Source organism: Bombus pyrosoma, linkage group LG13, assembly GCF_014825855.1.
Source record: "Bombus pyrosoma isolate SC7728 linkage group LG13, ASM1482585v1, whole genome shotgun sequence".
NCBI lineage: Eukaryota > Metazoa > Arthropoda > Insecta > Hymenoptera > Apidae > Bombus > Bombus pyrosoma.
The window spans coordinates 3,773,075-3,790,286 of record NC_057782.1 but is presented as its reverse complement, the minus strand read 5'-3'; the positions used below and the strand labels follow the sequence as shown (position 1 = coordinate 3,790,286).

Below are 17,212 nucleotides of genomic sequence, written 5' to 3'. Positions count from 1 at the left end.
AAAATAGATATATATATATATATATTTCAGCTTTTATGGTCTCCAATTCAATTATCAGAATAGACGAATTTAAGCTCTGCTTTAGATCCTGATCAATTGATATGAAATATCTGTGTACTAAATGTTACGCGATGTATCTAGTTTGTTGCGCCTTCTTATGATTTATGTTGCGCTTCATTTACTAAATTAACTACTACTACAATTGTACAAGCCTCACATTTATGCAAATGATTAATCACATTGATATGCTCTTTTTTAGCAACTATAGGAAAGATATGTCGCTGATACTACGATTTAATACGACAAAATTAAGTTTGAGCACGTATAAGGTTGAAGACACGTTTGAAGGCACAACTGCCTCAGACAACGTTTGACATCGTTTTAAAGAATTCTCTGGGATTAATACTCAAACAGATATAAAGCTAGAGAAATAAGCGTTTGGTGAAATGTTCAATCAGTCTCATAGACAACATGTACGTAAGACATACCTGTTGTCTATAAAATACGTTACTGTTATATTTTCAATCACTTTCTCGTTAGCAAGTTGCTTTCAACAGAATTTCTGCAAAAACGAATCCCTTTAGTATTGAATCGTGATATTGTCAGCTATCTCTTTTTCATTAACTACCGCAGCCACATCTCTTTTACTAAAGCGACTTCTGCGGAACGATTGACGGTAAAAATGTTTCTTTTTTATTTCTATATAAATTAGTGAACTAACGTTATTTTGTACTTTCACCGATAACCTTGTTTGCAACACCTCTATTTCTTTATTCGAAAATTATCAAGTCTTTCTCTACGCTCTAAAAGATATATTATATCCATATGAAAACTCCATTTATATAATTTGGTATTTATACGTTTGATAAAATAGTCTTCTAACTGATAACAGTTCAATAGATTAACTCATCAATCTCATTGGCTGTACAGTTATTGGGCAGCAATATAGAAATTGTTAATTCCGTCCCTCCCGTGTATACTTTTGGAAATAGCACCGAAACTATAGTGAAGGGAATTGTTTCTCATCGAATCGTTTTATTTCATTTACAATCGTTCCATCGAAGATCTACATGGCGTTAGTTAAAGAGATTGAAGCTAGCGTGATATATTAGCTATAACTTTGGTATCGACTGTGACGGAGGTGGCACTGTCAAATTCTGAAACTCATCGAACGACTTCTTTGCTACGTTTTGAAAATCTTCCATGCCCTGTTTCGTAATATTCGTGATGTCATCGAATTGCCGACGCGTTTGATTGAGTAAGTCGTCTGTCGATTTCGCGGCAGTGGACGCGATATCTTTCACTTCTGATTGGAGTTTCTCGATGACCCATTCCACTGCTTGCCGTCCCTGAAACAGAATCAGGCGAAGACACATCGTTACCGTGAGAAAATCAAGCAGTTTGCACCTGTGTATCGCGACTTCAGTATAATTAGCAAACTCTTACGAAATCTTTGCACATGAAGAGACCTGTAAATATCTATCGAATAAATCATTGATTCGTTCTAAATTTAAAGTGTGTAAAGATTCTATAAAGAGCTCGAACTTGTACTGTCGTTCAAACAAAACTAAATTTATACTGCTTGAAACTTTGTTAAACAATTAAATTCAAAGCTACTAAAAAAATAGAAGTATTAACCTTATTCGCGTTTTGTTCGATCGTTAGTGTCAGTAACCTTTCTAGATGGTCTATAAGCGGCACCCCTTGGATAGAAATTACTGCCTGTTGTGTTAAAAGCGTTGTCTCCGGATTCTCTGGATGTGGTGAATACGTGACTACTTCACCGACCGAAACGTGCTTCCCCAAGCTTATCTGCAAGCAAAAGAAAATAATGCAAACTGCACATAGAACAATTTCTCGCAATTCTTGTCATTAGATACTGAAAGTCTCTTATTTCAGTTACGTGTTCTTGTATCCATCGCGTGTTGTACAACTCACGGGGTTAGCAACCTTCAGATAGATGGTTAGCCAACATTATCGAGATAAAAGGTTTCCACGAAAGTGACGCGGTGCCATGAATAATCGATGCCACGAAATAAAGGCTGGCAACGGGTTCGTGATGGCCCTTGTGACTGAACAAAATCGATGTTCCGTTGACCATTTAACCGACGTTGCATTTCGAAGTCGTTTAAAGATTCGTTATCCCGTTCACTGATCGTTAAATAAAACATTCGTGCGCGTTTTAGAATTATTCAAAAGACATCGGGTTCTCTATTCTTTCCTTTCACGTTGCAAACGTAATGGCACGTACACATGCACAAATGATAGTACAGATGTAAAATAAATGGTCACGATTTCACGGTGCCCGTGCGTATCGTTTAACAACATATATGGGGGATGTAACTATATCACGGGGTTTCTACGAAACCGATAAAGAACCAAAGTACAAACGTCTAATGGTCCGCTTTTACATTGGAAAAATTGTTATTACTTATGCTCTATTATGTTATTACGTATGAAAAGAGCCTGCAAAAACTTCCATACTAAGTAATCATAATGTTCGAATACGAGAGTCAAAACAAGAGTACGTCTGGCAAAGAATCGTAATCAAAGACGAGCCCAATGAGATATTCGCGTGTTCTACGTTCCTCGAGTTCACGAGTACGTGCCGACAATGAACACGTCTGAACGGTAACGACAATGATACGCCCACCACTTCGAAAATTACATCATTATGAGCTCCATACGACTCGTTCGCAGCAGTGCAGCTTGAAGCACTGTGGCCGCGGAGCTGGAACAATTGAATCGCGGGGGTGCAATACGTTTCACGGGGGAATTAACGCCCGCGGCACATTGTGGATCCACGCTGATCGAGATAGAGAGACGCGGTTCTCTATACCCTCCGCCATATTGGCAATCAGTGAAGTCGACTGTGTTACATCGTGCCCAACTATCCAGCCACCGTACGCTTCGTAGTCTCTCCAGCCCCCAATCTTGCGCTGCCATCGCCCCTGTACAATTGCAAGAGGTCAAAAAATTAACGCCCCGCTTCAACTAGCGTTTCATCAATTACGCGGATCGAGGTTTAGGGAAAACGCGAATGGTTTAATTCGTCAGCCATCGGGGAATCGTTATTGAGACGCGTTCAACGCTGTCGAATACAGTTCTTTGTTCTCGCCATCGATAGAACCTCTATTGATGTTACACGAGTGTTATACACATCTACTTCTATCTCTCTCGTTTTTCTCTCTTTTTATCCTGCTTGTTATTTACTCGAAAATACGGACGATTGTATAATAAAAGAAGTAAATATCAGGAACGATTTTTCCCTTTAATCCTGATAAAAGTTACTTGGCAGAAGCTCGGTTCACTCGAGGGAATTTTTCCAAGTCTTGCACGCGGAGCTGCGATTTTTATGCAGGTTGAGAGTAATTTTCTCGCGGAAACTACGAGAACGGTGTAAATAGAATTCTTTTCAGTAGAGATAATTAGCACTTCGCGTCTCTCTTATTATTTAAACGTTTCAAGAACATTGGTTTGGAGATTCTGCTCGGTGTATGGGAAATAAAGAAAGACTAAGAAAAAGAAGACGAGGAGACTATAATTGGAAGGACGGATGGTTTCATTGTAGCTTCCGTAACAAGCGACTCTGAACGTGATAAAGGCGTGTTTTTGAGCGCGGTAACGAGAGCATGCTTCCTACCTTTACGCGAACTGAAATCATCGTGATTAGACGTCAAATAAAAAATCTTTTGTTTCTCTTATTCGCTCATTCGAGATCCAAGATCTCAATGTTCTTGCATAATCTAACATGCATAATAAATGTATAATCTTCATTGAAATCGTGTAGTAGCTTCTTCGTAATCGTACCCTTAATAAGTTCCATTTGAAATATAAATTTCTGGCAAAAAAGAAAATCCACTTTGAGCTCAACCTACTCTCGGGAGTACCTTCGAAACATCGACTCTTTCTTCAACGTCACAACAAATCCCTTTTCCACGGGGAGACATCGGAAGAAGAACTTTGCCAGAGAGATATTCACCCCTCTCTTCTGCCACAACGTAATCATCTTTCGTTGTGTATCATCAGTGGCCCAACGAAAAGCATCAGAAGAGTGATGCGTTAGTATCGTCGAGAAAAAAATAGAAATAAAAATAAAGAAAAAAAGAACGCGTGGAAAAGGTAAACGCCTGGCGCGCAATTTAATCCTATCAAGCGGACGATCGATCCCTCTTCCGGTCCTGGCGTCAACGACGAAGTAATTAATTTTCACTTTTTTTCGGCTAGGCTGTAGAGAGTACGAAAAGCGTACATCGTCGATCCTGTCTCCCCTACCCCGCGTCCGATCTAGTGCATCGGTTAATTGAAATTTTTTTCATCAGCCGCGCGTCGAAACCGATGTTTGCCAATCCCTCGGTCTCCGCAGCAAGCACGGCGTTTGCTTTTCATTTACCGCAGCGTTGCGGTATGGTCACGTTTAGTAGCGCAGTTAGGGTGAAAGTCGTTAACTAAAATCAAGACCGCGATAAAAGAAAGGAATACACATCCGAGGCACGTGAAGCCGCAAAATTTAACGTAATCCTAATCACACCGAGCCTCCTCGCTTCTTATTAAATAACTTTTTTAAGTCTCTTGAGTTGCTTGAATCCTTTTAACCTAGAATCGAAAGAAACAGGGTAACGCCTCTCTAGGAAAAGTAAATATTTCGCGAAAGAAGTAAACTCGTACAGGATGTTAAATGAATTGAAAAAGTTCCAAGTCTATCAATCTTTTATTCCATTTCTGATTTTCACTGAGATTACCAATCCGTACAAAGTAGCAGAATTAAACTTTCTTAATAAGGAAAATGTGTGGAAGTTTTGAGAAAAGATCTAATCGCGGTTATAGAAGAAGAGTGTAAACTATCGTACAAACGCGTCCAATCAAGAATTCCCGTGATTCCGTTTCATCCTTCGTCGATATAACGAGGAGAGAACGAAACGGTAGACCAAGCTCTGTGAAGGGTCGTTGTGCGGGCTAAAGGACGTTCTTCAATGCGCACTCGCGAGTAATTAGCATCGCCGCATAATTGAGAGGACTTTACGGATCTAGCTGCAAGCAGCATTATTCGAGCCGTGGTATGCTCCCAATTCGACCGTACCATTCGATGCCTCGAGAGGGTGCCATGGCCGGAAGCTCAAATCTAGCAGGACACAACGTCGGAAACTGAATCGACCTCCAATAGAGTTTGGGCCTCGGGCTTTCTCTTGCGCACGATAATCGCAGATTTCAGCGGATTTTGGGGAGATCCGGAATCGTGTGCTGACAAATCCGTATTAGATCGTGTAAACGGGAGCTTCCAGTCATCTGCTTCTGCAGTCGAATGGATACGCGTGGTTTCCTTGCACATTCGATTCAATTACTTGTTTCCACGTATATGTACATTTCTGAACAAACAGAGCCGCATTCCTAACCCGAATCGATACTCTCTGTGACCATTTTGATTCATACTCGTGAAATATTCCAAAAGGCATGGACGCAGACACGTATGTATCTTCCAGTGAGATTTTTACGCGTGACAAACTACCCGTGAAAATGCGTACGCGATACGCAACCAAACATTTTCACCCTCAACGTTAGCGCATCTGCTGTCGCGAGATCATTAATATCCATTCTGTGAAACTTTCCCAACGAGTCTGGTGGATCAGCTCGACGGGAAACATTTCGATGGGAGCGTCGCGTGACAACACACAGTCGACAAGGGTTCAGAGGGATCAACGGGGTTTCAACCAGAAGCATGTACACGAGCATCGTACAACGCGCGAATCCCGCTAGTCTGAAGTTACCATTTTTCATTAAACTGGCCCACCGTCTCCGTGACTCCATATTTCAATCGATTCAAAAAATGCTGCCGCTGCCTGCTGCTATGTCCGTATAAAAATACGTAAATGCCATGGCGGCGGACTAGTACGCGTTCTAGGAACACGTACCCTTCACGGCGCGCATTCAGCCACGTACAATTTGTTGTTTTTATGATTTAGAGAGCCGCGAGTATAATAATTCAGTCGGTGGCACATTCAGTCAGCATCGCGCACCACCACCCAAATGCAACCCCCTCGAGATCTCCATCAGCAGAGTCCACGGGGAGTCCCCGAACACGACTAGGATACATCACCGATATACGCGTCCGTTATTAATTCTCGTCCAATGCCATCCCCTTTGGTCCCTACTACCTAGCTATATACTTCTATCTCTACCGTGTCTTGGGTTTTCGCAGTCGCACGCACGGAAATTCGTGGCAGGACGAAGGAAGGATCGTTAGAGAGAATACACGAGTCGTCGTCGTTGGTAAAATATTGTTCCGATTTACTTTGTGTCTGGAAACGTATTGCGTTAGACGCGCGAGAACGGAAATTCGATTGATCTATTGCCGTTTACTCTTCTACGATTTCGAATATGTAGAATATATCGGGTCGTTTGTAAGGCTTTTGCGAATCCACTCAAACATTTTTTCCTTCCAGAGGTATCATTATGTTTTGATCGACTTCTACCGGTTCAATTTCCCGTATATCTCTTTTGACTAGCGATTCAAGAAAATCGTGCCACATAGAAAATACGATATATATGAATCGATAGAATTTGTCATACCTAAACTTTCTTAAAAGTTAATCAGATACGCAGGGATAATTGGAAGAATTGTCTTTAAAAAATTAGTTAGTGCAGATTTATAATGAAGCTGACGCACGAACGAAGTACGTATATACACACTTTATTATTACCGTTTTTTTTACTATGTTGTAATTATGTGGTGGCACTCGACAACACAAATACCGCCACTAACTAGCAACGGACGACGGTAGCGCAGTGGTTAGCGCCTTAGGTTACGAACGTTCGGATCCCGGGATCGAATCCCGGCGACCGAAGTCCGATTTTTCTTCCACGATTCTTAAATAGGGAGAAAAATTACTGCAGTACCCCAACAGCAGCGGCATCTACAACCAGCAGCAACTAATACCACGGACTACTTACATACACAGCCACCTCAATTATTATATATTTATTATTATTGTATATTTATATTACGCTTTGATTAAGATTTGCCGTGCGACACGAGTCCAATAAAAATATTACTACCAGCATCCCCGTTGGATACATCAATGCACACAACAGCTGCAAAACATTTACGCAGACGTCATCGAGGTTAAAAGTCAGGCGCGCCATGCAACACGTTTTAAATAATAACACGATTAACTTAACGCGATCAAGCGTCATATGTTGCACGGGTGCAGTGTGTCCGTTTGATAATCCGATAATATCATCCATCCACCTGCACCACCGGGAGAATGTTTCATCGTTTTTTCTGCCGATCGGTTGTATTCATTGCAACGTGATTCCCCAGACGCTAACGCAGGCATTGTTTTAGATTAACGGTACGCGACTCTACAACGTCACAATATTTACAGTTCCGCTACTTCACGATTCCCACCAGAGTATCGAAACAACAATCCCCACCAAAGTATCGGAATAACAATCCCTACCAGAGTATCGGAACAACGATCCGACATCCAGTATCTCTTCAGGAGATCCATCTCTCTGCATATATCCCTGAATCCATGATCAACTCCAAAATATGCAACGACCGACCAGTAGTCTGACCAGTACATACCAGCAACACTAGAGAGACTCAAGCCCATTATGTTCAGCTTGAACTCGATGCATATGCGCCAGATGCATTTAGGTTCAACGATACGATGCCGCATTACGTTCCAAACGGCGGCACGATACGTATGCATCTCGTGTAACGTATGCAGCACGGCCTGCTGAGAGGGGGTAAATTGCTAAAAGATATCTCCCTCTTGGGATTCGACGGGGATAGGTTATAACCTGGCCCGGACTCTGCTCGAGCTTATGTGGAATATACATTGCCTCTGGTACGCTTCTCTACAATGTTCGTTTGTCCGCGTGGTGCGTACGCCCTTCAATATTAGAGAGAACGTGGCTCAGTACGCGTGCAAGGATGCGAGCGTATCAACAGCGTGCTCGCACTTATACTCACCAAACAGGCCGAGCATAGAGAAAGCGTTGACATCCCGCCGGGAATTGTTCAATTTTAGTTAAAGTTCATCTCTAGCCCTCAGCGTGCAGAAAACGCAGAAACGCGTCCCCGTAGATTACGCAAGCGTGGGGCGATCAGCGAGGAAATATCACACAACGCTTCCTACTGCTGTCTCACCTTAATTAGAAAGACGACAGCGGGAAAGAGGACGTCAAGGGTTGTGAACGTGGATGCCCGTGTCCTGCGTACTGTATACAAGACGAACGACCCGCGTGACGAGGAAATTCCACGTTTGTACCGTTACTGGCAGCGCTATTTCACTGTGCATTGATGTATCGCACTAATCCATAAGTTCGTGTGCATTTCCTTTAGTAACAGTACAGTCAAAAATTAACCAGCATGCACTCGAATGTGTTGGATCACGAATGGGTCGTTCTACTTTCCAGGATACATCCATGTTTTTTATATACTCTTGCACGGTTTCCTGTTACACTTTTATATTCGTTTGTATGATGTTTAACAGTGACATATTTTATCTGGAATCTCTAGAATTACTTCTGGGAATTCATTGCAGCGGTACCGCATAATATAAGCTCCATTTTTTTTAATTTAATATCTCCGGTCACTATACAATAACGCTTCGAAATGTGTTCTGTTTTTAAATAATTAACCGTATTAAAGAAACCAAGCAACACATAATGTATCCAAACATGCTATTTAGGCAATGAGCACGTATTGTGAGATCCGTGTTCTATCTCGTTTCACGATAGCTCCGTTTACGCTTTATACTTGATGTATAACGGCAAACAGTAGAGCTACATATAAAACAGCTGATAAATGGGCAGCTAGTAGCTGCGCTCAGTGTTTCGCTGTTAATATTTACGTAACAAGTCAGCCGCGAATTTGCACATGCTTCAGTTTATATTTTAGTAAAATTTTCTAACGCAGATATTACCGAATTCAAAATGCTTTTTACCGCATGCGCTTCTTTCCAAAGAGAATCCCGATACTTCACGCATGGAAAACAAACACGCTTTTTTGCGCGCCAGTAAAAGCATCTCCGTGTACAAATTTGTGCACGTCTAAATACCCCATACTACGGCTTGTTCGTGTATCAAGACTCGATAAGTAAAAACGATCGACACGACGGCAACTCCTTGTAGATGGAAAGGTTGCACTTTTTGTACAGAGCCATCTGCGGATCGTTCATCATACCTGTAATGCATCTAGCCGCCCAGTTTCTCCTTTTTTCCTTTTTTTGACCGAAGATCGAACGAGGAACCGAGCGAACGATCTTCGACGCGTAGCAAGAGAGCAATGCTTCGGTTCCCTTTCCTTCGCCGTTTTCCGCCCTGTCTTCCTAAAACCCTCCTGGCACGTCCCTCCGAAGAGACCACGAAGCTATGCAACTCCCGGTAATGCGCGCATCAATAACCTATCATATCCAACCTTCTAGATGCGATGCGATGCTATACGCCCAGACTCTACGATGTGCCGATCTTTTCGTGCTTGTAACTCGAGTAAATGTATCTACTACTCGAACTAGAAGCTCTACGCGTCCATAATTTTCACCGCGGTAAATATTTCCATGAAAAAGAACAGGAAGACCGATGGTGACACTTTTGTTTGTAGTTATTTTTCAAAATATAAAATTACTCACGTATGTCAACATGTTTTTCAATTATACCGTGTATTACAAGTATACACGATGAGCATGGGTCGTCGAAAAAAACCGAGTGTAATGCTACAGATGAAATTCCACCAACCTATTTTCCAATTATTCTTGCTGATCTCGACTCGAATGGAATTGAGAATATATTGATTGTTCGATTACACGGGCACACGATCAGCACGTGTGTATGCATTGCACTTCGTTCATCAAATTTATTTTCACTGCTCAAATGAATTGCTAATGCAAGTACGAAAAAGGAGTAACCATATCGATGGTGTGAAACATTAAAATGCTCGAATACCAGCGTGTGCATGTTTAATATTAAAGAAGCATCCGTTCTTTCGCAGGCTTTATCGTCAAATTATTCGTTTCAATTAGATCGATACGAATATAATACGATTCAACGATCCGATACGAAGCAACATTTGCACCTTCGATATCGATTTATTCATCCTCCATTTATCTCGTTTCACGAAGATAAATTACAAATGCGGTCAGAGCACTTTGTCGAGTAATATGTGAGTAATAAAGAGCAAATGTAATGAAATCTCCGTAAAAGCATGCTTCATAGGAGTTCTCATTCGACTGATTAAACATTATACACGATATTTCGATTAACGATATGAACTAAGTGGAAACGAGCCGTGGGGTAACTTGTTAACGAAGCGTTAATGTGAAGTATCGTCCTAATGTAATCATGAATCTCTCAGAGCATGTCACTAATTGAAAAATTGTTTGACAATTAACATTACATTAAAGTAATCTAAATAAATAATACAGAATTATCAATCAACTTACGTTTACCGTTCGGACTACCATTTCTTTAGATTCTGGATTTACTTCGCTCCATTCGCTGGCATAGTATGGACCTTGATGACCGAAGAACTGCAACAAGAACAAGCAAAATTCTTTTTCACAAAGATTCATTCAAAGAGTACAAACTGCAAGCGATAATAATATCAATATACATAGAGCATTTGCTGATTCAATTATCTATAAAATGGGAGGAATTTCTGTCAAAGGTGCAGCATGTTCGTATAACAACAGGATATGAATTTGTTAAATCTTTCAATGTTATATAATATATAACAAAGATACGACAAATTAGAGTAATTTAATTTTATCAATAAAAGTACAATATCTACGTCACTATACTTTTACATTTATATCAAAGCATATTAAATTAATTTAAAAGCAAGTTCATAAGTCTACCCGTGTTTATGACTTACTGTTCGCTTCTAATTAATTATGTTCCTCTGATTAATTATACTTTAATTGCGCTACCCAGTCAATTATTACAACGTCCATAAAGTTATTCTCGCATTGGTTAATGTTCGAATATACAACGAAACTTGTTATTTGAGTACATCTGTTAATTAGTCAAAAATTTTCGTCGATGCAGCAGCAGGCTCGACGAATTCGTTCTCCTGGTGGAAGAGAAAGGGAAAAACTAAAAGAAAAACAGGGAGGATGTAGCTAACTCAAGTTGGAACGAGGCTTTGCACTTTCCCTTCCGTCAAGTAATTTCAAGAGTGCCTAAACGTGAAGGCGATACCTTTCTCCCTCTTTTCTATCTTTTCGTTCCACCTACTATGCATTCGTTATATACAAAACTGTGATTCGAGGCATTCGAGCGAGAGCGCCAGCACAACAGGATGGCTTTGCGAAATGGCCAAGCTTATAGAAAATCCTGCGAAAGGAAGCAATTCGCCGAGCCGAAAAGGATTCGAAGCTGGGATCTCCCGTTGGCTGAAGAAGAAACAGGGCTGAGAGGAGAGGTTCTAAGGGAGGCCAGTCTATATTCCAAAACGCAGGCGCCTAGCTGGATGATTGCCAAAGAGCGTAACATTGGTGGAAGCGCTCATTATGAAAGTTGATACGGTGTCGTTGTTTTGTAATTCCCTCTAGTCTCGAACCCGAGTCCACCCCGCATCTTCTTCTTGCTCCACGTTGTCGAAAGTTTCGAATTTCCTGCTAGCTACTGCCGCTGCTTGTATAGATTGCTTGGTCAAACGGCAGAGAACTGTTTTGTCTATAAACCGTTATCCGGCAAAGAAGGAATGCATAACACCCCGTGTAGATTGATTTCTTACGATATCCAAACTTTGTGATAAACTCCACTGTTGGGCACATGTATATGATATTTTAGGCTTAGTTTAGGGTGAGACTGTAATGTATGAAAAGTACTTACTAAACAAGTGAATATAGAATAGGGGAAGAACGACTATAATTGTCTATCTAGCATTTTGCACGCTCTATGTCTAATTCATTGATATAATGTATTAATTTAATATTACGGTTTGCCAACAAGTTCATAAGCTATATAATTTCTGTAAAAAGGATTAGTCTGGCATTAACTTGGACGCTTCTGGTATGTCAAGATCACTGTTACTAAGCCTATTGTGTAGCAGGTATATGTTATCCAATTGAGGGTTAACCGATGTCTGATTATAGAAATGCATAATCTATTTAGAAAGTAGGAACAACGTAACGAAGACCTTGCACGCGCCAAATGTAAATCTGTGCTACCTACATTTAAGTAAGGAAAATCATTAATTACGTAAGTGTAAACGTATCTTGCTAACTTGCACCGAGAGGCATTTTGCCAATCCTTCTGACGTATTACGAGCGTAATTACTCGTATCGATGTATTCATACTATATTGTAAATGCAATTATAAATAAATTTCTTTGACATTTAAAATTTCCAAAGTAAGTTAGCACGATAAGTTCTTCGCGGCTGAGACAAGAAAAGAGATGAAAAGGTCGATTTCGATAAACATCAACGATGCATGAATAATTTGTATATAACATATCTGTGACGGCGCACGCTGCTGAAAATCGATAAGCTAAGCCGTTTCTAAATTTTCCTCAACCAGAAAATTAACTGAAACATGAACAATCTTAATCGACGCTAGCGCTAACGTGGTGACTGTAAGAATCAAAACTGACATAATGGAAGATTTTAGAATCTTGAGGCAAATGGAATTTTGCAGAAACGATTGGCTAGATATGCATCACAAGTAAAATAATTATACTTCCTGATACAGAATAATTGATACAAACAAACATTCTCTAACACATGAATTACTGTCATGCATTGCAAGATAAGAATTTAAACTTTAAATTATTCAAAAACCTCTATCTTTTTATGTGAAATAATACTCAGTATTTCAAAATAAAATGATAGGAAATAAAAGTAAAAGATCTATTTGATGGTATAATATAATATAAACTAAAATAATTTAATAATATAACACATTGTAATATATTGTAATAATATGATTATCTCTAACTTGAAATATTCATGAATATAAAGATTTAGTACTTGAAGGAAGAAGAAAGCTTATAAATAACCTCTGTACTTCTATTACTAATATATAAATTGTATTACACAGTCTATGCTATAGCATTCTATTTACACATAATCATATGATTAAACTTCAATGACAATACGTTAAAGACATATACATATTTATAAATCTGTATATTATTTATCAGATTCTGTTCAGTTACATTCATTAAATTAAATTGTATATGGTTGCAAAACATGAGTTCATTAGAGAGGTTATGTTCAATACTACATGAAATGAATAATTTTAATAACTATCATTTACAATACTTACTGGTGATAGCCATCTAGGAAAACGCCATTGCGTGGTGACCAATCTATGAGAATAGAGAACGCCGTCCTTGACTTCTCTGTCGATGACATCTGTCCCCAAAACTGATGGATTTAAAGGATTTGGATACTTTCTGCATGCTGCTTTCACAACGGTTTCCCATGGATGACTACAATCATAAAGCAGATTGAAATTTTCTGTCATATAATCTTTTTTCTGACAAGAGCATATTATAAAGCATTTCTATATTCTATTTTCGATAGTTACAAATGAGAAAACATTCACAAAGAAAACTTACTCAAAAGTATGGTGTGACGTCCACAACTTCATGTTTATAGAATTTTTCAATATAACGTATGGTTAAGACTATAATTTAAATTGTTAATAATCACACGAAAACATTACTCTCTAATATTACAAGGTTCATCTACCAATTCCAAAACCTGCTGTAATATAAAAGATAGTACGAAAGGTCTCCACTTCCAATCTTTTATTGTATATTGATCCACCAAGAGTTGGTATACCTGCCTCTAGCAACCAATGAGCTTATCTTCAGTTCAATCTGATTGGTCTATCACAGCGCGCTGCTTTCTATTAATTCAAAAATATTAGCTAATCAAATCACGTTTAATTTAGTCATAAAAAGTTTCCTTTACTAATTTTAGTTAAACAATTGATGTAGTTCGGAATTTTAATATTTATTTGTATTTTGTATAAATAGATCGTGTTAGCATTTAACCAATCAAAGGAAAACGGTGAATGGCATTGTTCCAGAATATAATTTGAGAAGAACAACGGTTAATATATGTACTTTCTTCAAAAGAACAACAATTGAAAAATGTAATATTACTTGCAATATTTTCACAACCAATGAGGTTTTCCCTAATTCGATCTGATTGGCTATTCTTCTTGCCAATTTTTCAATTGAATCTGATTGGTCTATCGTTAGGCGGTACTTTCTATTAATTCGAAAACGTTCGGACGAGGAAGTCACGTTGAATTACATCCGAAAATCTTCTCGTTAAAACAGTGAATTATAACTTTTTATACTGTCAAGATTATTGCTTCTGTTTACTTTTTACTTCTTTGTTACTTCAAGTCGGTAAACAATTTCAATAGTTTTTTGGTTTCAATATTTAATTGTACTTTCTCATATTATCATTTCGTAATGTTGGCGTTGGTAGCGAGGTAAGTCGTAACTCTTCTTCATTGTTATTAATTGTTATTCAAATTTTAGTAGTAGTTCATGCGATTTTGTGATTTCAGTAAAATATGTTCGACTTATTAATAAATTAGACTTATATAACTTTATTTTATTTATTTCAATGTGTATGAAGTAGAATTTGTCTTGTGTAGGTAAAATAAGTTGATAATTGTTTTTTAGAAAAAAATATGTTGGGCGATACAAAGAATTTATCAACTTTCAGAGAAGAAATCAACGTGCTGTAAGCTAAATGGTAGGTAAGTTTGAACGTCTTTCTCTTTATGCAATAAATTTCCTTCTTGGCAACCTATAAAGAATAATAAGAGAAAATGATAAAATTTTATGTTAAATATTTAATATCTTACCAAAAATAGCATAATCTTTTTCTTGTCCCGTACTATCTCTGATATGTATCGGTACTGTAGGTTGTGGACCTTGGTGGTTTATAATTATATTTTTAACAGATTCTAAAGCATTATACACAAGTTGAGACTTTGGTGCTCTAGTTAAATATATGACACATTGTGTTAAAATCACATCACATTCTGGCATTCCGATCATTTGACATCCATGCATAGTATGAACAGCTATGCCTAGAATTTAAAATTAATCTCTTATGTTACTATGCTATTCATTATAATATTAAATCACTTATCAATATATTTCAATATATTTCACCCAAAAAGATCAATGTGCACCTTATAAAAATGTCATTTTAATTAGAATGAAGTATTACAAAGTTCTACTTCAAAGTGCATTCTGTTTCAAGACAAATGCAAGATGTTTCATCTTCATGTGTTAATAAATAAACTATTATTAATCATATATACCTAAAGCATCAGGGTCTGCTAAACCAATATCTTCACTTGATATTCTTACTAATCTTCTTGCTACATCCACTGGATCTTCTTTAACTGCCATAATCCGTGCTAACCAATATAAAGATGCGTTTTCTTTGCCAGCTTTTATTGATTTGTGTAAAGCAGAATATAAATGATGAGTATTATTATGTTTATCGGATAATGTATGTGCTTGTTTAAGACTTTCTTTAACATCGTCAAGAGTTATTGAAACAAGATGAGAAGGACTTAGTTCATTTGACACTTTATTTTTAACTGCCAGTTCTAAACTATTTAATGCAACACGTGCATCTCCATCACATACCTCTGCTAGCCAATCAATTACCATCTGATTAATGGAGAAACATGGTTTAGAACTACAGCTTAAACTATACTTTAAATTAGTCAATAAAGTTTTTTGTGGAAAACTATATATTTCTCCGTTAATAGATGAAATGGCTTTACAAAGAATATCTACAATATTTGATACCGTTAACTTATTTAAAACAAATACACGGCATCTACTTAGCAGAGGAGAATTTAAACTATAAGATGGATTCTCTGTAGTTGTACCAATTAGAGTAAATGTGCCTGCCTCGATATGTGGTAAAAAAATATCTTGTTGCAATTTATTAAAGCGATGTATTTCATCCATAAATACAATAGCTTGATTGCTCAATTTGGATTTAGTTTTTGTTGTGTTAATAATATTTCTGATATTACTCACACCAGAGGATGTTGCAGAAAGATTTATAATATGAACTTTTTCTCCATGTATTTCTTTAATTTGTTTTGATATAACATTAGCTAGAGATGTCTAAAAAATATTTCAAGAAATAAATATCAATAATTAGAAAGTGATACAAATTTATAAATATCTTACCTTTCCACATCCTGGTGGACCCCAAAATATCATACTAGGAATATGTCCTTTTATTAGCAATTGTTTTAATATTGTGTGAGATCCAATAACGTTTTCCTGCCCTATGTAATCATCAATGCATGTAGGCCTCATTCTTTCAGAAAGAGAAATGAATTCTTTATTTGGTAATGATCTCTGTTGATTCATATTTGTTATATTAATCACTGTATTGGCTTTGTGTTTCTTTAGTGGATTTGTTTCATTAATATCTTCATATGAAAGAGATCTCTTTGTTGTTGATAATGTTTCCATTAAAATTGTATCAATTGAAGCAAAGCATAAATCAATATGATTTTCTACATCATCTATAGAGTAATCTTTTCTTCATGCTGGACACAACATAGTGCTCAGATTTTTCTGTACATTGTTCTATACACTGTATCAGTTGTGTTGTAGTTTGGATTCTTTATTGTTTATTTTCAATCAATCTATAATATTCAAATATATTATTTATCATTAAAATCTGATTATTTAACAAAACTGAGCGTAAAGAAAATGCGTTCCTTAGTTTAAACGATTTAAATTAGATTTCTGACATTAAGATGAATCGTAGCGTCATCTATCGCTTATTGAATACGTTTCAGTTATTATAGAGATACATATTATCTGTCCAACAAGACGAGGCAATAAAGTAAACAAAATTTGAATATTGTGGCTGCAACTATTGGCTACTGACTAGTATCATTCAAGTGTCATTTGGGTGTCACTAGTCGGCAGCCAATAGTTGCAGCCACAGTAATCAAATTTTGTTTACTTTACTGCCTCGTCTTGTTGGACAGACCATACATATAAAAATAGAGTGCGTGAGCGAGCTGAAAAAGCAATAGAGTAGAAAGAGAACGATGCATGGAGGTCCCTTGTCCCCTTGATCTCTTATCTAATAATGCACGCACATTCACACAATAAATTATAAATGTAACGTGTAACACTGATCAATGAGGGGTATTAGTGAGCATGCCTGACTTGGCAAGGACAGAA

At 37.7% G+C, this 17,212-nt stretch overlaps 2 protein-coding genes across 5 annotated transcripts; both read right to left on the bottom strand.

The window, feature by feature from the left end:
* Positions 1-1,015: 1,015 nt before the first annotated feature.
* On the bottom strand, positions 1,016-13,755 carry LOC122574323 (protein slowmo). Its single transcript, XM_043741770.1, has 5 exons — positions 13,568-13,755; positions 13,273-13,438; positions 10,446-10,532; positions 1,639-1,812; positions 1,016-1,349 (listed from the first exon to the last, which is right to left on the bottom strand). The coding sequence occupies exons 1-5, from the start codon at positions 13,597-13,599 to the stop codon at positions 1,113-1,115; spliced, it is 696 nt and encodes a 231-aa protein (XP_043597705.1). The 5' UTR covers positions 13,600-13,755; the 3' UTR covers positions 1,016-1,112.
* LOC122574322 (ATPase WRNIP1-like) lies at positions 13,568-17,132 on the bottom strand. 4 transcript variants are annotated; one of them, XR_006319000.1, is made up of 5 exons: positions 16,196-16,974; positions 15,304-16,129; positions 14,839-15,066; positions 14,120-14,780; positions 13,568-13,860 (listed from the first exon to the last, which is right to left on the bottom strand). XR_006319000.1 is itself a non-coding variant. In XM_043741767.1 (5 exons), exons 2-5 carry the CDS (start codon positions 16,484-16,486, stop codon positions 14,686-14,688), a joined length of 1,440 nt encoding a protein of 479 aa, XP_043597702.1. In that variant the 5' UTR covers positions 16,487-16,840; positions 17,016-17,132; the 3' UTR covers positions 13,568-14,685. The 4 variants fall into 4 exon arrangements, 3 of the variants coding, with proteins under 3 accessions (XP_043597702.1, XP_043597703.1, XP_043597704.1); XM_043741767.1 differs by adding an exon at positions 17,016-17,132 and having other exon boundaries at positions 13,568-14,780; positions 16,196-16,840; XM_043741768.1 differs by having other exon boundaries at positions 13,568-14,780; positions 16,196-16,662; positions 16,771-16,974.
* Between the last annotated feature and the right edge of the window lie 80 nt (positions 17,133-17,212).